At 45.2% G+C, this 22,690-nt stretch overlaps 1 protein-coding gene across 4 annotated transcripts in view; it reads right to left on the bottom strand.

The window, feature by feature from the left end:
* Positions 1–22,690, bottom strand: part of SH3TC1 (SH3 domain and tetratricopeptide repeats 1) — a 104,360-nt gene that overhangs the window by 44,321 nt on the left and 37,349 nt on the right. For all 4 annotated transcript variants that reach the window (XM_030191151.1, XM_030191150.1, XM_030191149.1 and 1 more), the window contains 2 exons: positions 14,242–14,394; positions 9,327–9,522 (listed from right to left, as the gene is read on the bottom strand). In XM_030191151.1, the coding sequence (XP_030047011.1) occupies positions 9,327–9,522; positions 14,242–14,394 (349 nt within the window). The remainder of the gene's footprint in view (positions 1–9,326; positions 9,523–14,241; positions 14,395–22,690) is intronic.

A 22,690-nucleotide genomic window follows, 5' to 3' on the forward strand; every position in this document is an offset into this window, starting at 1 on the left:
TTACAACTATGACAGAAACAGTTCTAGAAAATGTTCAACTCCATGGCCAGCACCAGAATAGAACAAGCCCGAATCTCAACATTTAGGGCCTTATTCTATAAAGGTTATGCTCCTAAATTTATGCTCCTCCATTTATGCTCCTAAATTAAGAGTGTAATTTGTTTTGGAGCATAGATTAGGCTCGTAATTTAGGAACATAGCCTTTATAGAATAAGGCTATTAGGGGCAACTGTAAAACAGGGTGCCTACAAATGGGCACCTGGAGGGTACCTTATAGATGCCTGTTATTAAAGGAATGTAGGTACCTATGTTTCAGTATATTCATGTATGCTGACGATGTCACCATTTACTTACCTTTTCAAAATCAAATCCAGGATATCCTGAATATTATTCAGGAAACCCTGGATCTGATGGAGGATTGGGCTTCCACTTTTCACCTCAAACTAAATAGAGAAAAAACTAAGGGTCCTGTTTACTAAGGCGTGTTAGCATTTTAATGCACCTATAATTAGCACGTGCGCGCAAACCATGTAGGCGCCTATAGGGATATTGTAGGAACGTACACAGTTAATGCACGTACATGGTTAACGCATGTTAAAAATGTTAACTTGCCTATAACGTAGCTTAGTAAACAGGGCCCTAAATTCTTAATTATATCTAACCCTTATAGCACATATGAGTACAATATCACTATCAATCAAACAACTTACCCACTCGAGTCAAAACTAAAAATATAAGGGGTCACTAATTCTTGACTTAGTAACATACATAGTAGATGGCGGCAGAAAAAGACCTGCACGGTCCATCCAGTCTGCCCAACAAGATGAACTCATATGTGCTACTTTTTGTGTATACCTTACCTTGATTTGAGAATCAAGTCAATTCTGTAATCGCAAAAGCTTTCAAGACCCTCTGGAGATTAAAAAGAATCAGACCTTTCTTTCCAATAACTACTTTCCGATTACTTGTACAATATCTTGTTCTCTCACAGCTTGACTATTGCAGTGTGGTGTATTTAGGTACCAAGGAAGGTCTAATAAAGAAATTGCAAACAATTCTAAATACAGCTGCTAGACTGATATACAGAGTTTCTAAATTTGAGAGGGCGTTTCCACTCCTTGCTAAACTACATTGGCTTCCTATAAAAGCGAGGATCATCTTCAAAACTTGTACATTTATTTACAAAATCATATGTGGATTGGCTCCAGATTACATGATGGACATGGTAGACCTACCTACTTGTAATGCCAAACTGGGTGCAAGGGATTATTCCTCATGCTTCACTTCCCCAGTTACAAAACTATCAAGTACAAGTCTGCATTAACTCAGGATTTTTCTCATTTGGGTACTAAATGGTAGAACTCTATTCTTAGGGAAGTAAGACTCATCAGTAACTACTTGGCCTTCCATAAAGTCCTGAAAGCCTTCTTTTTCAATAAGTTTTTACATTAAGATGTTAATGCTACTGATAGACGGGTAATGCTAATTTTCTTCTTTGTATATTAATCTTGTGCTCATGTAATCACTTTTTTAAAAATCGGCGTTACATTGACCACCCTCCAATCTTCCAGTACCATGCTTGATTTTAAAGATAAAGAGATTTCATTTACATAGACATCATATGAAAAATGCCAGTGACAACCAGGATGCTACCTCTGTGGGACAGCACTTTACAAAACCAGAAGACTGTACCAATGATTTTATGGTGAGAATACTGAAAGGAAACTTTAAAACAATACAGGAACGCAAGACCTTTGAAGTCAAAATGAGTAAATATTTTGACACACACCAGACAGGACTTAAAGATCTGAGTTTTCTAGCCCATTATAAACCATGACATTCCACTGCTTTGTCACCCTCTGATCACCATGCATATATCCCTATCCCTCACCTACCCACCCCTCCTTCATCCTTTCAGACTGCCACTTTGATGTTTTACTTATATATGCTGTTACTTATCAAAATTTGCTTATTTCTAATCTGATGAAGAAGGGCTACCTTCGAAAGCTAATCAAAAAAATGTATTGTTAGTCCAATAAAATAGGTATCATCTTATTTTCTTTTCTATGTTTTATTTTATTTCTATTGATTACCTTTAAAAGTGGACTAACACAGCTACCACATCTCTCTACTCAAAGATAAATTACATGTTACTAACAATAATTCTGCAAGTTCATCTCTCGCTCTCTCTCTCAACCACTTTGGTTGTTCCACAGAAAGGCTGTATATCAAATCCATGACCCTTTACTCTCTTTCTCACTCCCTTCCTGGGTCCAGCATCTCTCCTATTCTTCTCCCTCAACCATCCATCCATTTAATCTCTCTTTTTTCCCCCTTCATTTACCCTCCTCATCCTAGTATTCCCCCCACCTCTTGAGTCCAGCATATCTCCCCTTCTCTTTCCCATCCCCCTCTTCCTACCCACAGTGTGACATATCTCTTCCTACCCACCCACACAATGTGGCACCTCTTTCACCCTTCTCCCCCTCCCCCATCTGTGAGTATAGCATCTTTCACTCCCCTCCACCCCTACTCTCTCCCCTTCCACCACAGTGTTGCAGTCCTCCAATCTTCAGGTGGAGCGCCAGCAGCATCAGCAGCATAAACGTTTGCTGCCTTCATCTGGCCCCAGAAGCTTTCCCTCTGCTTAATCTTCCTGTTTCCGCACACACGGGATGCTGCAGAGGGAAAGCTTCCAGAACCAGCCAAATGCAGCGTGCTTTCAAGTGGCTGACACTGCCAGCACCCCACCTGAAGACTGAAGGACTGCAGCACTGCGACAGGAAAGGAGAGGGAGACAGAGCACCAAGTTCTGAAACTGGGGTGGCAGGAGTGGCCTAGTGGTTAGGGTGGTGGACTTTGGTCCTGGGGAACTGAGGAACTGAGTTCAATTCCCACTTCAGGCACAGGCAGCTCCTTGTGACTCTGGGCAAGTCACTTAACCCTCCATTGCCCCATGTAAGCCACATTGAGCCTGCCATGAGTGGGAAAGCGCGGGGTACAAATGTAATTTTTTTTTAAAAGCCATTATTCTGGGGCCACCCTATAGCAACACCTATGCAAATAGGAGAAATGACATTATTGTTTAGTATTAGGATATATCCTAGTACTCTGGGCCCTATTTGCTGCTTTGTACAGGTGGAGAGGAGGAAATAAGGTAAAATTATGTATAATCATACCTGATAATTTTCTTTCCATTAATCATAGCTGATCAATCCATAGACTGGTGGGTTGTGTCCATCTACCAGCAGGTGGAGATAGAGAGCAAACTTTTGCCTCCCTATATGTGGTCATGTGCTGCCGGAAACTCCTCAGTATGTCGATATCAAAGCTCCATCCGCAGGACTCAGCACTTAGAGAATTACACCCACGAAGGGACACTCTGCCCAGCTCACCACCGCCGAAACGGGGGAGGGGAATTAACCCAGCTCATCCCCACACAAGTGGGGGAGGGGAATCCGTCCAGCTCATCCCCGCGGAGCGGGGGAGGGACACCACACCCGCCGATGCGGGGGGATCTGGCTTATCCTGCAACCGCAACCGCGGGAGGAGCTGACTGACCCTAACACCGCCGAAGCGGGAGGGGTACAAAGCTGCCCTACAGCCGCACGAAGCGGGAGGGAGTGCCGGCAGAATTTATGTCTCAATCCAGCCCCGTAAAACGGAGGGGAGAGGAATGCAGCAGCTCACTGTAACACAAACTCGTCTCAACTCTTGAAGAATCCAAGTGAAAGAACTTGAACACGAAGTCTTTCTGAAATAACTGAAGACTAAACTTGAACCTGAAATGCAACCAGAATAAAAACAGAACAGATATCTGGGAGGGGCTATGGATTGATCAGCTATGATTAATGGAAAGAAAATTATCAGGTATGATTATACATAATTTTACCTTCCATATCATCAAGCTGATCAATCCATAGACTGGTGGGATGTACCGAAGCAGTACTCACCCAGGGCGGGACATTGAAATCCCTGACCTCAACACTGAAGCTCCAAACCGGGCCTCCGCCCGTGCAGCCACAGTCAAACGGTAATGCTTGGAGAATGTATGAGCCGAAGCCCAAGTTGCCGCCTTGCATATCTCTTCCAAGGAGACGGATCCGGCCTCTGCCATCGAGGCCGCCTGAGCTCTCGTGGAGTGAGCCTTCAGCTGGATAGGCGGCACCTTCCCCGCGGCCACATAAGCCGCTGCAATGGCTTCCTTGACCCATCTTGCCACTGTAGGCTTAGCAGCCTGCAGACCCTTACGAGGACCTGCAAACAGGACAAACAGATGATCCGATTTCCGGAAATCATTGGTCACTTCCAAGTATCTGAAGATGACTCGTCTCACATCCAGATATTTAAGAGCAGAGTACTCCTCTGGGTAGTCCTCCCTACGAAAGGAAGGGAGACAGAGCTGCTGATTCACATGGAAGCGAGAACCAATCTTGGGCAGGAAGGAAGGCACTGTGCGAATAGTCACTCCTGCCTCAGTGAACTGCAGAAAAGGCTCTCGACATGAGAGCGCCTGGAGCTCGGAAACTCTTCTGGCTGAAGTGATAGCCACCAAAAAGACTGCTTTCAACGTCAGGTCTTTCAGAGATGCCCTCGACAAGGGTTCAAAAGGCGGCTTCTGAGATTCCACGCAGGCACCACTGAGTGCAGAGGAGGGCGCAGGTGATTAACTCCCTTGAGAAAGCGCACCACATCTGGCTGCGAAGCCAGGGAAGCACCCTTCAGGCGGCCCCTGAAGCAAGCCAGAGCCGCTACCTGGACTTTAAGGGAACTGAGCGACAGGCCTTTCTCCAGACCTTCTTGCAGGAACGCCAACACTGAAGAAATTGGAGCAGTGAAGGGAGAAAGTGAGCCTGCTTCACACCATGCTGCAAAGATACGCCAAACCCTGGCGTAAGCAGTAGAAGTAGAGCGCTTCCTCGCTCTCAGCATAGTGGCGATGACCTTGTCTGAGAAGCCCTTCTTCCTCAGACGCTGCCGCTCAATAGCCAGGCCGTAAGACCAAAGGGAGAGGGATCCTCCATCACCACGGGACCCTGATGTAACAGGCCCTGCTCCACTGACAGCCGCAGAGGATCGTCGACTGAGAGCCTGATCAAGTCCGCATACCAGGGACGTCTGGGCCAATCCGGACCCACCAGGATTACCCTGCCGGGATGCCTTGCCACCCGGTCTAGCACCCTGCCCAACATGGGCCAGGGCGGGAACACATAGAGGAGCTCTTGTGTTGGCCACTGTTGGAGAAGAGCATCTACTCCCAGGGATCGAGGGTCCCGTCCTCTGCTGAAAAAGCGCGGCACTTGGCAATTGGCCGATGACGCCATCAGATCTAGGCTCGGCTGGCCCCAGCGCTTCGTGATGTCCAAGAACGCCTGAGCAGATAGTTGCCACTCTCCGGGCTCCAAGGTATGGCGACTGAGAAAGTCCGCCTTGACATTCATGACTCCGGCAATGTGGGCCGCTGAAAGCTGCTCCAGGTTCGCTTCCGCCCACTGGCAAAGACTCATAGCCTCCTTGGCTAGAGGGGCGCTCTTGGTACCTCCCTGGCGGTTGATATAGGCCACAGCCGTGGCATTGTCCGACAGGACCCGTACAGGCTACAACACCAGTACCGGGATGAACTCCAATAACACCAACCGAATGGCTCTGAGTTCCAGGAGGTTGATAGACCACTTGCCTCTGCAGGAGACTAGAGCCCCTGCGCTGTCCTTCCCAAGCAGTGGGCTCCCCAGCCCATCAAAGAGGCGTCTGTCGTGACGACAATCCACTCCGGGGTCACCAGAGGCAATCCTGCAGACAACTTGTCTGTCTGCGTCCACCAGCTCAGCGCCTTGCGCACTGCTGGGTCCACGGGAAGGCGCACAGCATAATCCTCCGACATCGGAGTCCAGCGCAGCAGCAGAGATAGCTGTAGTGGTCTCATATGAGCCCTGGCCCAGGGCACTACTTCCATCGTGGCCGTCATAGAGCCCAACAGCTGCACGTAGTCCCAAGCCCGAATAGGAGAGGCTACTAGGAACTAGTCCACCTGAGCCTGAAGCTTGACAATCCGATTGTCTGGCAGGAACACTCTGCCCACTTGGGTGTCGAATCGAACTCCCAGATACTCCAGGGACTGAGTCGGGCGCAGCTGGCTCTTCTTCCAGTTGATGATCCATCCCAGGGAGCTCACAAGAGCAACTACCCGGTCCATAGCTTTGCCGCACTCTGCATAAGAGGGGGCTCGGATCAACCAGTCGTCCAGATAAGGATGGACTTGTACTCCTTCCTTTAGCAGGAAGGCCGCTATGACCCCCATTACTTTGGAAAAGGTCCGCGGAGCAGTAGCCAACCCGAAAGGGAGGGCTCTGAACTGGAAGTGTCGTCTCAGGACTGTAAAACGCAGAAAGCGTTGGAGAGGAGGCCAGATGGGAATATGCAGGTACGCTTCCTTGATGTCCAAGGAAGCCAAGAACTCTCCTGCCTTCACTGCCGCTATAACAGAGCGGAGAGTCTCCATGCGAAAGTGCCTCACTTCCAGGCCCGATTGACCCCTTTGAGGTCGAGGATAGGCCGGACAGAACCTCCTTTCTTTGGAACCACAAAGGAAATGGAGTAACGTCCCTTGCCAATCTGATTTTTTGGCACCGGAACGACCGCACCCCGGCGGATCAGGTTGTCCAAGGTCTGCTGCACTACCACAGCTTGACCGGAGACTTGCAGGGAGAGAGTACAAACCCGTCTCTTAAGGGTTGGCAGAACTCTAGCTTGTAGCCGTCTCTGATGACTTCCAGCACCCACGCGTCTGAAGTTATAGTGGTCCACTCGCCCAGAAACGAGGACAGCCGTCCTCCAATCTGCACTGGGGCGTGGACCAAGGCCCCGTCATTGGGTACGAGACCCTGGGGGAGGACCGGAGGGAGCACCTCCGGGACGGCGGTCTCTGCGAAAGGAATGCTGCTTGGGGGAGAAATTCCTCTTGAAGGAAGAGGGGGCAGAGGAACCCGACTTGCCCGGGCGGTACCGATGGGCTTCCTGCAACCGTCCTCTGGAGGTATCGGGACGAGTACTAACCCGAGCCCTGACCTCTGGTAATTTCTTGCCCTTAGACGTGCCGAGATCGGTCACGATTTTGTCCAGCTCGACCCCAAAGAGCAGCTTGCCTTTAAAAGGCAATCTAGCCAGGCGGGATTTAGAGGCGTGGTCAGCAGACCAATGTTTCAGCCAAAGCCACCGCCGCGCAGAGACTGTCTGAGCCATGCCTTTAGCTGAGGCTCTCCAGACATCATACAGCAAGTCTGCCAAATAGGCTAAGCCCGATTCCAGGGCCGGCCAATCAGCCCTCAAGGAATGATCCGAGGGGGAAGCCCGCTGCACCATAGTCCGGCACGCCCTGGCCACATAGGAGCCGCAAACTGAGGCCTGCAAACTTAAAGCAGCTGCCTCAAAGGACGACCTTAAGGCCGCCTCCAATCTTCTGTCTTGGGCGTCCTTTAGGGCCGTGCCACCTTCCACCGGCAACGCCGTTTTCTTAGTCACCGCAGTGATTAAAGAATCCACGGTAGGCCACAGATAGGCCTCACGTTCACTCACAGCCAAAGGATAGAGGCGGGACATAGCCCTAGCCACTTTAAGGCTCGTTTCCGGGACATCCCATTGAGCCGCAATTAAGGTGTGCATGGCATCATGCACGTGGAAGGTTCTAGGCGGGCGCTTCGTCCCCAGCATAATGGCAGAGGCAACAGGGGCTGAGGGAGAGACGTCCTCCGGAGAGGAAATCTTCAAAGTGTCCATGGCCTGTAACAACAGGTTGGGCAAATCCTCTGGGCTAAAAAGCCGCGCTGCAGAGGGGTCATCCGCTCCAGCCGAGCGGGGATCTATCTCCTCCAAGGAATCCGCAAAGGATCGTTGGGAGACCTCAGACACGCTGCCCTCAACTACATCGGAGGAGACAAAAGTCCTCCAAGGCCTGGAAATCAACCCGAGGGCGTTTACCTCTGGGAACCTCAACCTCTTTATCAGAAGAGGGAGCAGGGGCAGCGTTTTGCATGAGGAAAGCCTGATGCAGCAGCAAAACAAACTCGGGAGAGAAACCCCCCAGACTGTGCACTTCCGCAGCCTGGGCAACAGCCCTAGACGCACTCTCAACCGGCGCTCGCAATAGCGGGGGAGAGACATGCTGCGCATCCAAAATGGCGTCCGGCGCGAAACTCCGTGAAGGAGCCGCGCGGGAAGAACAGCGCTTAACTTTAGCCGCTTTTGTGCCGTCGCCCAAATTAAGGGCGTTCATGGCATTAATGTCTCCAACCTCAAGGGCGGCCCCGAAGAAGCCGTCCGAGCCGCGTGGCCGGCCAAGATGGCAGAGGCGAGGAGCGGGGGATGGGCGTTTATGGCGGGAAAAAACCGCCACGCCGGAGGAACGACCGGGACATCCATCGGTCACTAAACTATCACCCATCAAGGGCGAATCAGGTTGTAAAACCCCCGCATCCCCTCTAGAAGCGCTCCAGCGATCCGGGGAGCGACCCTTTGCGCCCTCGCCCTCCGACGCCATTGCCACGAGGAGAAGAATCGGGGAACCCCCTGCCCGCTATAAAAAGGTAAAATTACCTGCTTGCCGCTCCGAGCTGTAACGAACTGGTGTCCCAGTGAGTAGCTGCAATGAACGTTTAAAGAAACGTCGAATTAAACGCCTTTAAAGACGTTTAAAAATATATATATTTTTTTTTTAAACGGAGCCAGCGGGAGGGGGGAGAAAAGGAGGGACCTGGCACCACCAGGTTTGCACTTGCTCAAAAGAGCCCTCAACCCCAGGCCTCAACAAAACCTAAGGATTAGGCTTGGAGGCCTAGCCAGAGCTGCTGCTGTGTGTGACCACCACCTGCTGAGATAGAGAACATACTGAGGAGTTTCCGGCAGCACATGACCACATATAGGGAGGCAAAAGTTTGCTCTCTATCTCCACCTGCTGGTAGATGGACACAACCCACCAGTCTATGGATTGATCAGCTTGATGATATGGAAACAGTCTTTAACATTGTTGGAAGGGCTTGGGTAGGGGAACGGTGTTTATAATTGTACAGTTTTTGTTAACTTATAAAATGTATATAAAAATGTAAAATAATTCATATTAACAAATATTAAATCAGTTTTGCTTGCATCAACTTTTTAAGCTGTGCTAATTGAACGCATGTTAACAAACGCATGTCCTGTTCAAAATATTAGAATTTAAACTAAACCTTGCATTTCCAGTCATTTGTTACTTTGTATTTGGTTTATTTTTGCAATAAAGATTTAAAATCTGGAAAAAAAAAAGAATTTAAAACTATACTTTAAAATATACCTACTGATGAAAGGGGCTCACAGGTTCCAAAGCAGACCTGGGCAGGGTGTTCTTGTCACTAAGCAGTGCCTTTATGTTCTGTGCATACCCTCCAGGGATATCTTCAGGGGAACTCTCCCTCTGCTGGTAAACCCTCACCTCACCGTCTACAACAGCTGCCTCTTGGATATGGTTGTCAGGACACAGTACAAAGAATGTTCCTTAAAAAAAGAAAAGGTTTTAATTGTTGGACAAATTACAATAGGACTCATTTCTAGGTAGAAGATTGTTTGATGATTTCCAATCTTCAAGCGCAATTACTATTTTAAGTTTCTCTTTTAAGCCTTTGTGATAGTCTCCACTTCCTATTCAACAGCGGTCCTTCGTTTTGGGGCTCTGTGGGTAGGGATGTGCTAGGTCTAAACCTGAACCTGACAGATTCAATCCGGACTCCAGTTAGAAAACAATGCTGAACTGCAAAAGAGCTAAACCATGACAAATTTGTGTCACTCAGCCTGCCTGTAGTGGTCTGCAGTGAATTGTGGGAATTTCTGCACACAGATATGTAGTTATCACCTGTGGATCTTGATAACAACTGCCCCATTTGAACAAAAAGGTTCTTGAGATGGTTTGAGGAATCTATGGGTGTTTCATCCTCTTCCAAGGATTTCTACATACCCTATCTCTGATTAGAAATTTTAGTTAATTTTGATCTATTTCCCTCTCCTCCTCTTTCTCTAGCAGTTTCTGAATTTTGACAAGTTGAGAAGTGCCACTTCAATATGACAAAATGTCATGTTTTCCTTTCTGCCATTTGCAAACTCATGCATCTCTCTGGGAACTGGGTGTGAAAAAATATGGTAAAGTGTGTCTCATTGTGGTGGCAGGGGCTGTATGATGTGTGTGAGTGTGTGTGTCTCTCTGGGTATGTCTGACTGTCTGTCTGTGTGTGCGTACCTACATACCTTTGCACCTAAGCAGAAAGAGGGACAGAAAAAGAGACACAGAGCAAAAATATGGGTGAAGCCTCCCCAAAAAGCATTACTGCTTGGGTGAAACACAAAAATTAAAATTAAATGTTGCAATACTTTAAAGCAGTAGTTTCTTTCAGCTATGAACTCCAACACAATGGTAATCAGCAATTGTTTCATCTGATAATGTCACAATAGATGATCCAATTCATAATGGGGTTGATATTCAAAGAGAGGCATTTTCGATTTGACATTTTGCTAAAAAAACATCCAAAAGTGGGTAATATAACCACTTTCAAAACAGAAAAGCGTCTTTTTTCTGAAAAAGGATATTTGCTAGATGTTTTTGTTCTCTGTGTGTTTATCTTTTTGATCCACTTCCCCCCCACCTCCCAAAAAAAAAAACGTCCAAGTGAAAAATGCACAAACTCAAGCAATTGGGATGTAGAAGGAGCCAACATTCTTAGTAGACTGGCCACACAAACATCCCAGAAGAGCAATGGGGCACCCTAGGGGGCATTGCAGCAGACTTCAAATAAATGCTCCCAGGTACACATCTCACCATTGCTCCCTTATGTTGTCTGCTGAGCATCCCCCCAACCGCCCCTCCCCCCCAAAAAAAAACATTACCCCCAGCTGTACACCACTATAATAGCCCTTAATGGTGAAGCGGGCACCTATATGTGGGTACAGTGGGTTTCTGGTGAGTTTTGGAGAGCTCACAGTTTCCTCCACAAGTGTAACAGGTAGGGGGGGAGGGTAGGAGCCTGGGTCCACCTGTCTGCAGTGCACTGCACCCACCACTAGACTACTCCAGGAACCTGCATGCTGCTCAAATGGACCTGAGTATAACATCTGAGGCTGTCATAGAGGCTGGTAAGTAATGTTTTTAATCATATGTTTAGGGGTGGGAGGGGGTCAGTGACCACTGGGGTTGTAAGGGGAGATCATCCAGGATTCCCTCCAGTGGTCATCACGTCATTTAGGGCAATTTTAAAACAGGTGTAGACCAAAACGTCCAACTTATAGCCCTGGATGTTTTTGTTTTGTTCCATTATGGCAGAAAAACGTCTTAGAAATGTCCAGATCCTGCCCTTAACACGCCCATGACATGCCCCTTTGCAATTTGAACGCACTTCTGATGGACCTCATAGAAAAACATCTAAAAATTGGATTTAAAAATACCAATTTGGATGCTTTTGTGAGAAAAACGTCCAAATGCAGATTTATGCCACTTTTTGGACATTTTTCTCTGCTGAAAATGAAATGTCCATTTTCCAGCTACGTGGTATCCTGTAAGTGCACACCAAGATGCATTGGTGCGTACAGTGCAGGTGGGCAGTCACATGGACTGAGTTTGCGAAGTAAATGGTGCTGAAAAAACAGTACTGAAAAACTCCACGCAGAGCACTATTCTATAAACAGCGCTCTGGGTTGAACACTGTTTATAGAATAGTGCTTAGAGTTGATTTCCATGTCAAACTTTGGGGGTGAGGATTTGCACCAACCCAAACATGGTGTAAATCCTGGCACGTAAGTTAGGCGTGGATTCCCATTATTCAGTAATACTGCGTGCATCTTTAGTGCACACCCTTGACCCACCCATGCCCCTTCCATGACCACACGTCCTTTTGAGTTGCGTGCTATCAGATTTGCATGCGGATCTTTATAGAATATCACATAACAAGATGCATACACAAGTCCAAAATGTTGCCAATTAACACCAATAATTGTTAGCACTCAATTAATGGTGCTAATTGGCCCGTTAGCCAATTTAGCTGCATGTGCATTCAGGGTAGTGTGCAATTTTGCACGTAAGAATTTGCTCGCTATTTTCTGAATCCAGGCACAAGCATTTACACTAGTTTTATGGCTGGTGTAAACGTCCATGCCTGCCAAGTAGCACAAGTAAAGTGGCTTATGCTAGCATTAGATAAAGAAAAGCAACATTTCTTTACAGAATAGGCTTCCAATAGGCACTTTCTTAGTGCCTAAATAAGTGCCCCTCATAGTGCTGCTGAAATACCTTACACAATGCCCCAGCACTATTCAGACAGAATGGCACTAACTATACAGATAGCTGGAATTCGTTGCCAGAGAATGTGGTAAAAGCAGTTATCTTCACAGGGATTTAAAAAAAAAAAAGATTGGATAATTTCCTAAAAGAAAAGTGCAAAAGCCATTATTAAGATGGACTTGGGGAAAATCCACTGTTTATTTCTAGGATAAGCAGGGATCTCTCCAGGTACTTGTGACCTCGACTGGCTACTGTTGGAAACAGGATACTGGACTTGATAGACCTTTGGTTTGTCCCATTATGGCAACGCTTAAGTTCTTATCCATACACCTAAGCAGTTTAATCTAGGCCAGTAAAAAAAAGATCGTCTTAAATTAAATCACTTAGGTATACAGATAGTGGCTCAATATGATCAGTATCTATACAGCAGCAATGGTTATAGCTCTCTACATGTATTTAGAACTGCTGCTTCTATAAATAGTGGAACTGAATATGCAAAAATATTTAAACACCACTGCTGGCACCTAAAAAAATAAAACACTGGCTGCAGGGTTTATTGACCCTTCTGTTTGAAGAGAGATTAGGTTCTTCATTTGCTGAGAGAGAGAGAGAGCTGTCATAAAGAGAGCCATGCAGCATGAATTTGGTTGTTAAGGAAAATGAAAATAAGATTCTCTTTTCTTTGTGTGAGAGACAGGGATAAAATGTAGAAATGAGCTTATGTGACGCTTAAGTGCTTTGGGCAGGTGCTAGTACGTTCAAATACACTGAATAAATAAGACAGAAGATGGCATTTTATGTGTAGAGATTCTTAGGATTCTGTGCCCTTAAGAAATACAGCTCTAGTGACTCTACCAAGATACAGGACTTTGACTTGTCAATACCCCACCACCACCACCAGTTTCTATAAACAGGAGACGCCTCTCCAGACCAGTACGGAAATGGAGGGAGGAGACCCCTCTTGAAGAAAAAACTGTGGCTGATATAAATACCCAGCTTAGTTTGAATTTCTTTGTCTTCTGCTCCTTCTTCCTTGGCCATTGTACCACACAAGGAGAAGAGGGTTTTTGACTAGCCCAACCACTGCAACTGAAAGACAGAGAAGTATAGAGCAGGGCCACTTGGTGAGAACTGGAATGAGAAACCAGCCTACCACCACACCCTGCAGAGGAGGGATAGAGAAGGAACAGTAAGAGAACTGAAGGAGTTCAGAAGATCCAGACCTAAGAAGCAGGAGAGGACAAGACAGAAAGCTTACAGGAGACTTAAAGAGGCTTACGGAGAAGTATTCCACCTGGGGAATAATGCACCCAGAACTGGGTACTGCAACTAAGACTTTCTTAGGAGCCTCCACAAACTAAGGAGCCTTAAAGAAGCTGCTAAGTGCTCAGTTCCCCCAGGCATTCTTTCATGACTCCTCTGATATTGATTCTGAAAAGATAAATCTCTTTGATATTTTGAAATGTTAAAAACATGGACAGGAATTTATATCCATTAAAAGATTTATTGATAAAAATGATTTCTGACATAAATTGACTTGGTTTTTAAAGTTTTTTGAGTTGATAACTGAACTCGTTTGGAGCACTGGTTAGTGCTGCATACAGTTCTAAGGCTTTTTTCATTCCATTTGGCCTTTTCCTGAGTATTTTCTGGTACACATGATAATGCCAAAAGTTTCCATGTAGGTAGGTCCACTGGTTTCCTGCATAGTCATGTGTGTAAAATGATGAGTGAATATCCCTGCTCCCCAGCAGTATCTGAAGGACAGATTTACCATAAAGTGTTCCCTGGATATTCAATATTATTTTGAGATGTGCTGTTTACAAGTAAATACTTCATGTCCTTTTCTGATAACCAAATCAGTTTGACACCATTTAAAAACAAAATGTAATAGTCACTGTTTTTCCTGTAGATATATTTTATAAAATCAGAAAACAAGTGATCCTCCTTACCCTCTTGCATCAGAAGACCCTTGTACATCATATTTAGAGATTCCTCATTTATGTAGACATCAATCCCAGTTTCTTCCTCTTCTTCCTCCTCTGGTGGGAACAGCCAGAAAGCCTGGTCTAGTAACAAATTCTCCATGCAATGATTAACAAAACCTGTCCGAAAAATTGATTGAAATAACATAGTACAGTAACCAACATAACCATTAGTATTAATACCCACAAGCAACACATGTTAATGCAAGCATTAACTAGCAACCGTTTACTGCATGTAAGCAGTATAGCTAATACACATGCACATTAAAAATATGACAATAATCTCCTTATGCCATAATGCTTGATTTACTGTCCAGCCCTCAGAATGTGAGAAAGTTGCCTACCATGCCTGAATGTTTAGGAAGACCAAGTTGCATTGTGACAATCTGCCCAGCTCCACTCTCTTCATACCCACTGCAGCCAAAACTGGGCTTCCACATCATTCATCCCTAACCACCGTTCCCTCATGCTGAGTATGAGTCCTCCGCCTACAGTCCTGCCAGCGGGAAATGCTGTTTTACTATCACATTTTCAATAGTGAGAGACAGACAAGCTCTGCAAGATACTAGGGAACTGCCTCTCCCTACTGATTGAAAACACAAAATTGAAACACCACCCCTCAGTGTCAGCAATGCAGTTGGAGGACTTCTGTTCAGCTTAGAGAGAACGGTGTCCATAACCATAATATTGACAATGGGTCTTTGGGCTCTCACCCTGCCAGACTTGCAAAACCATTGGATTTCCACCCCTCTTCCCCACATATATATAGAAAAAATAAATATTCTTCCCCATCGGGCTGCACTCTACTTCCACAAACTCTTGTAGCGCTGTCAGTGGCCTGCACACTCAAGCCTATATTGACACTAACCAGTCTCCAGCAGGATTTTCACTGAGAGGAGGGAACTGGTTTCCTTCCTGCTGGTAAGGTGTAAAATAGCACAGACCAACCTTATATCATAATCTAAATGGCATGCATAAACATGTGCAATTCAAAGAAAGGCACAACCCAGCCAGGAGAAGAAACACCAACTTGCTTCTACCAGTGAAGGTTTCGCAGGGGCTGGGAGGATTCAGCAAGTTACTCACAATAATGCCAGGGATTTGTGGAGGAGAGATGAAGGACAAAGGCACAGAAAAGGGATGTGTACTCAGCTCATTAGTATACCTTAAAACAGGAGTTCTCAACCCAGCCCTTGGGACACACTCAGCTAGGGTTTTCAGGACACCCACAATGAATATGCATGAGATAGATCTACACCAGTGATGGGCAACCTTTTGAGCTTGGTGTGTCAAAATTCGCCAAAAAACCGAGCATAACTCGGGTGGTGTGTCACTTCGAGAAAAAAAACATAATTTCGCAATATTTATAGTTTAAATAACAAAAATGTTTAATTGTAATATATAACTGTATTTAATAAACCAAAAACTAATTATTTAACTTACCTGCTTAGTGACTTCTTTGTTCATCTGTCAGTCGGTTTCTTTTGTTGGTCTTGATATTATTTAACTTGTGTGGGGTGCCGTGAACTAAGATAAGTGAGGGGGAGGGGGAATTCTTTAACTAATCTGCCTATTAGTGACTTTTTTGTTGCTGAATTTCATTGGCTAAATCTTCAATTGATATTTCTACTGAGTGGTAACTCAGATATTCTCTTAATAATTGCATCTTTATTCTGCATATCGTGAAATAGAACTGGTGCACATCTTAGGAGAGTTTCTTTAATAAATTCTCCCTCACTGAGTGCTTTTCCATGCTGAGCTATGGAGTGAGCAATGCTCAAACTTGCAGATGTTAAATTTGTAGAACCTTTTACAAATTTAAGGATGGAATTAGATTGGCTCTTATAAAAGTGTAGCTGCCTGGAAATGTATTCCTTCCTTTCATCCTCACTTTTTTTCAAGAGCTGGGAATGATTAGTTTCAAAATGTCTATTTATATTCCGCATTCTGCTTACTACTGTTTCAGTACATAGAACGCAAAATGATCTGCCATTTTTTTCTATAATGCCATACATCTCGGTCCATGTCTCTTGAAAGGGTCGGCTACTGCTACTACCACTTCCTTTACTTAACCTTGTTTTTTTTATTTTTTTTGGTTCTCCATCAGGGGGGCAGTGACAGAAGATAGAATTATAGATAGCCTGTTAGCCCTGCAGGCAATTAGGGGTTAACTAGCCTAACTGACCACCTTATGTAAATTAAGATGGCTGCCGCTATTTCTAATGGCGGGAAACGGCACCCTTAGCACATGCCCTCGCCTCTCCCAGCCTCCCCCTCACCTATCTCGGTAATGATGGTCAATTAGAAATCCACGACACCCCAGAACAGTAGATTAGATGATGGTTGCTGTGGTTATGTGGTTGCTGGTAATGGCGATCACAGAGATGCGTCCCCCACGGCATTCCGCTGCTCTCTGCTCCGCCGGCCGGAAGTGAGGTCAAAGATCCCCTAACGGCCGTGCAGGAGGCGGGGCAGAGGGAGCAGCAGGGAGGGAACGAGCGGAGGACTCGGAGAGAGCCAATAGAAGCGCACATGGCACCCCCCCCCCAGCGGGTAAACATGCACCTGGGGGGGGGGTGATTTCACCGGGGGGGGGGGGAGGTCACGCGATCCGCCCCGGGTGTCAGCAAGGAACGCCGCTGCTTCTCTGTATGAGGCCACATGCGGCCGCGTGTCACCGAAAATGGCTACGCGTGTCATAGGTTCGCCATCAGGGATCTACACAGAACTCAGGCAGAAAATTATTTCACTAATGAAAACCCAAACTAAGGAACTACATAGTCCCACCATCTTTGAAGCTAATTATGCAGTAGTGGCTTTTCTCTCTTTGAGATTATGGAGAACATGCAAGGTTCCTGAGGAAGGATTTCTTACCTGAAATGAAGCTTTGTAGAACCTACGCTTGCTAACTCCACATTTCTGCTACAGATAAGCATTCATTTTCTTGTTTGAGAGAAATAATTGGGAGCGGCCTTCATAGATCATGTTTGGTGTCGTCCCTCTATAGACATTACTGTTTACATGTTTTGAACTTTTTGGACATTTAATTACTCCTTCTTAGAGTTTTTTGAGTGATCTGATATTTTAGTGTCCAGTTCACTTTTCATTTGGCATATATTTCACACAATGTGGTGTACTCGAGGAGGGGTGTGTGTGGTGTTTACATGACAGTAGTAATAATAAGGAAAAAATAAACCGAGACTCTAAATAAATTTCAACAACTATCAACTAGGGAAGAGCCAAGTGAAAATTTACAAATATATATGGTAACTCTAAAATTAAAACATGAGGAAAAAGACCTCAAAATACCCAAACGCTTACTACAATTTCAGTGTCTTCTGCCGGGTTGTCTTCTTCATCGTTGGTCTAAAAAAGCCTCATGATGTAAATATTACATATTATTTATTTATTGAAAACTTTATTATTCTAATGTACCCTTTTAAATAAAAAAAAAAATTTGGAACTTTCAAATTTCTGTTCACACTGGTTTTTGATCCCATAACAATGCTATTTTACATCACAACAATTATTGGATTAATTTCTCGTTTCATGACAATTCAACTGTAGGATTTATGAAACATAAAGAAGGTCGAGCACTTAACTGACACCTATTCTCACTCCGGGAATCCTTTTGGATAAATATGAACGTTTTGCATTTCAGAGTGTGGCTGCTATCCATAAAGATCGGAATCAACTTATGTCCCTTAATCTTGAACTCTTTGTATTTAAAGTTGGAAAACTCATTCATAACTGGTCCCCCAGGAATCTTTCTTGGTGTGGCCTTAAGGAGGCCATTAAAATGTCTATTGTACCTATAAGTAAACTATTATCTTAGTACGTTACCTAAGTGAGCCCCCCCCCCCCCCCTGTTTTTTTATACTAAACTTGAGAGCAAGATTTCCAAATACTTATGGAACACTAAGAGGGGCATAATTGAACGAAAACGCCTATCTCCATGGGCGTTTATCTCCAAGAACGGGTCCGTGAAGGGGTGGACCGAACCGTATTTTGGAAAAAAATAGACGTCCATGTTTTATTCAACAATGTGTGAGCTGGGCGTTTTTGTTTTTCAGCGATAATGGAAAATGAAAGCGCCCAGCTCAAAAATGAATAAATCCAAGGCATTTGTTCGTGGGAGGGGCCAGGATTCGTAGTGCACTGGTCCCCCTCACATGCCAGGACATCAACCGGGCACCCTAGGGGGCACTTTTACAAAAACAAAAAAAAGGTAAAAGAGCTCCCAGGTGCATAGCACCCTTCCCTTGTGTGTTGAGCCCCCCAAATCCCCCTCAAAACCCACTGCCCACAAGTCTACACCATTACTATAGCCCTAAGGGGTGAAGGGGGGCACCTACATGTGGGTACAGTGGGTTTGGGGGGGTTGGACGACTAATAAGCATTAAGCAGCACAATTGTAACAGGTAGGGGGGATGGGCCTGGGTCCACCTGCCTGAAGTCCACTGCACCCCCTAACAACTCCTCCAGTGACCTGCATACTGCTGTCAGGGAGCTGGGTATGACATTTGAGGGTGAAAATAAAAAGTTGAGAAACTTCATTTTTTGTGCTGGGAGGGGGTTAGTGACCACTGGGGGAGTCAGGGGAGGTCATCCTCGATTCCCTCCAGTGGTCATCTGGTCATTTAGGGCACTTTTTGGGGCCTTATTCGTGAAAAAACAGGGTCCAGGAAAAGTGTCCTAAATTCTAGCTAAAACGCATACTTTTTTCCCATTATCGGTGAAATGCGCCCATCTCTGTTCGGCAGATAACCACGCCCCAGTTCCGCCTTCGCCACACCTCTGACACGCCCCCATCAACTTTGTCCGCATCCGCGACGGATTGCAGTTGAAAACGTCCAAAAATCGGCTTTCGATTATACCGCTTTATTCGTTTTTGTGAGATAAACGTCCATCTCCCGATTTAGGTCGGAACTTGGGCGTTTTTCTCATTCGATTATAAGCAGGTAAACCTGCTAGGATAGCTCTAAAAACTATAAAAGCCTCCCATATAGAGGGCGGTGTAGGCTTTCTGGATATTTTTCTATATCATGTTGCTGCTTCATTGAGATATGGAGTGCTCTGGTTTAATTGTTCTGCAGACTCCATGGAGTGTCCTGCCTGGTTTACCATTGAATCACATCTATCTCGTCCTATTCCATTACGCTTACTACCATACTCTTCCAAACCACACTCACCCCAACTCTCAGATATAATTGTTTCTTCTATCCAGGCTATTCAAATTTTACACTCTTCTTTTTTGAAAAACAGATAGCAATCTTTTGATGTTCCAATATGGCATAATTCTAAAATTCTAATAGATAAATTACCCATTTATTGGCCTCTGTGGATCTCTAAGGACATTAAGTTATCTTTCTCCTGACTTATAGAAAGATATGACTTACCAAGCTCGGAATTTTATACATGGTACCAGCTGAAACACTGTCTGTTATCTACTTTTGCTCATTTTCCTCCTGTCCACAATCCTCTGATCTTCTCCAGCCTTTTGCCACTGGAGCCTCCCAAGGCTATGTTACCTCTCTGTTTTTTAACTCTTCGCGCCAAAACATTCACACTTACCACTCATACCAAATGTCTCTGGTCCTTGGAATCTGATTGGCAAGGAAGTGAATTGGAATGGCATAATTTTTTAAAATATGTATTACATCTTACAGCTTCTACTAGTCACATACAGACTCTATATTTTGTGTTTCATAAAACAATTTGGACGACTAGCAAATTACACAAAGCCCATCTAGATTCTTCTAATAAATGCTGGCATTGTAACTCACAGTTGGGGGACTTTAATGCATATGCTATTTTCTTGTTCCAATATTCATCCATTCTGGTTAGCCACATGGGATATTATCAAAAATATCCTCCACATTTCAAGGCCTATTTCTCCTTCCATTATTTTATATTGCTCTTTGCTATTCTCTGATGTACTGAATAAGTGGCAATCCAAACTATTGGATATCCTATTGACAGTTACTATACAAATGATCCTACATAATTGGAAATCTTGCTTGCTCTTAAATACTACCTGTTCTCCAGATTCATAAATGTGAAGGTAAAGCTTCTGAATTTTCCAATAGACATAAGATTACTGAGAGAATATGGTCACCAATTGAAGAACACATTTCTCTTAATTCCTAATGACATTGTAATGATTTCTTCTTATGATGCTACACTGATATTAATCCATTTTTTACTGTTTTTCTTTGGCATTGTATCTCTGCATATTATGTTATTCATCTAAGCATATTGATTGTTAATGCAACTCACTATACTTAACTGTATAACATCTTTGGGAATACTTTTGTATTTGTATTTCTGTCCTGTTGACAGAGCACTACACACCTCCTGAATACTGGCACTGGCACAATAGATTCCACACCTTGATGTCGATGGAACGTAATGGTGCCTGGACATCATCTAAGCTCAAAAAGCGCTTTCTTGCAATTTGGGAGCCCTAAAACCAATCTTTGGTTCTGCAAGCCCATAGTTGGGGGTTAATTCCCTTTAGGGGGGGTCGGGGACTAGTGAGTTTATTCTAGGATGGTAGTGTTATCTTATCTTTTTACTGTGGGAGGGGTGACATGGGGGGGGGGTTACAACTGAGTTTTATACTGTATAGTAGATTTGTCTATGCTAGTCTCTTACATATAAATATTAATCATTTGTGGCAGAAGGTATAAGAACCAAAGCCATCTACCTGTCACAGCTTTACGATTCTTGTTTGACTTGTCTCTCTTAGTTGGATTCTGATGGTCATTTTGTCTTGATGATATGTGATATTAATAAACAGATTCAAACATAAATGACAGCCATTATTTTGGCTTATTCATTTGAAACTTTGACACCTGGTAACACCGAGGGCCTGTGATGGCCACAGTCTGAATACTGAGAGCGACCACTCACTTACATTCATATTAATTATCTGGGCACTATTATCAGTTATGATCAGTCATTTCCTATCTAGATTATTTTTCTATTTGGTAAAATGAAGGCAGAGCATGCAAATTTATCTCATGCATATTCATTGTGGGTATCCTAAAAACCTGACTGGCTAGGTGTATCCCAAGGACTGGGTTGAAAAACCCTGCCTTAAAAAATACAGGACCCAATATTCAGCCAGCATCACTCAGGGTTTTGCTGACCACTGAGGACATTATACTCAGAAATTCATGTCCAAACTCTGGCATCGAATTTACGGGTATAAGGAGTCAGCCAAAATATAGCCGGTTAAGTGAGATATTCAGTACTTAACTATAAAGAACTGCTTAAAGACAGAACTGCATTTTATGGGGTCCTATTTATGTGGTTAACTGTATCCGGTTAAGTGCTGACTCCTCCCCAGAACACTCCCAAAGTATCCCGTTTCAGCTTGGGTGTTAACCAGGCATATTCAGTAGCACTATCCGCTTAAGTGCTACTGAGAATGCCTAGTTAGCCCCGGACAGGCGATTCAAACGGCCAGGAGCCTCTCCTGGCTGTTTAAATCATTTTGAATAATCAGGTCCACAGTGCATATTAAATTGATTTAACACTGCTTCAATCAACAAATTAACGAACAATAAGCACAGGTTTAGTTTAAGGTAGGCGTGTGAGGGCATTACCCTCCCCAGTGTTGTAGGTGCTAACGCTGAGCTTTGGTAAAAATACTGCTGGAACTGAGCCTGTCTTCAGCTGCATGCCACAATTAAAATGGGCCTTCACAAAGTATTATGCCACAAGCTAATAAGGTTGGCGCGCATTACGGGGGGATAATTGTCAACCAGGGTTACCATTAAAACCAGGGGCGTAGCCAGACTTCGGCGGGAGGAGGGTCCAGAGCCCGAGGTGAGGGGGCACATTTTAGCCCCCCCCCTCGGCGCTGCCAACCCCCCCCCCCCGCCATTGCCGACCACCCCGCCGCCGCCGCCACCACCACCAACAACAACAACTTTGACCCCCCCCCGCCGACAACCCTCTCAACCCCCCATCCCGCTGCCAACCCTCCCCCGCCGGCGCCACCGTTGCCTACCTTTGCTGGTGGGGGACGTCAGACTCAGAAACAGAATGAAGCCTTGAACCGGAAGAAGAGGACCTCGGCTGGCGGGGTTGGGGTCCCCCGCCAGCAAAGGTAGGCGACGGTGACGGCGGGTTGGCGGCGGGAGGGGGGTCAAGAGGGTCGTTGGCAGGGGGTCCAGGGCCAAAGCTACGGGGGCCCAGGCCCCCGTGGCCCCACGTAGCTACGCCAATGGTTAAAACATGTTATTTTACTGTTAACCCCAGTTATTAGTAACCCGATCTCAATGCATAAAATGGGACCTGTGATAAAAGAGCACAAAGTAGTGATTAAATAACATGTCTTAACAATAGCCCACATTGATAACTACACCCCTTAGTCTGTAAACTGCCACAAGTATGCTTCAAAATA

The sequence above is a fragment of the Microcaecilia unicolor genome, chromosome 2 (assembly GCF_901765095.1).
Source record: "Microcaecilia unicolor chromosome 2, aMicUni1.1, whole genome shotgun sequence".
NCBI classification, from domain to species: Eukaryota; Metazoa; Chordata; class Amphibia; order Gymnophiona; family Siphonopidae; genus Microcaecilia; species Microcaecilia unicolor.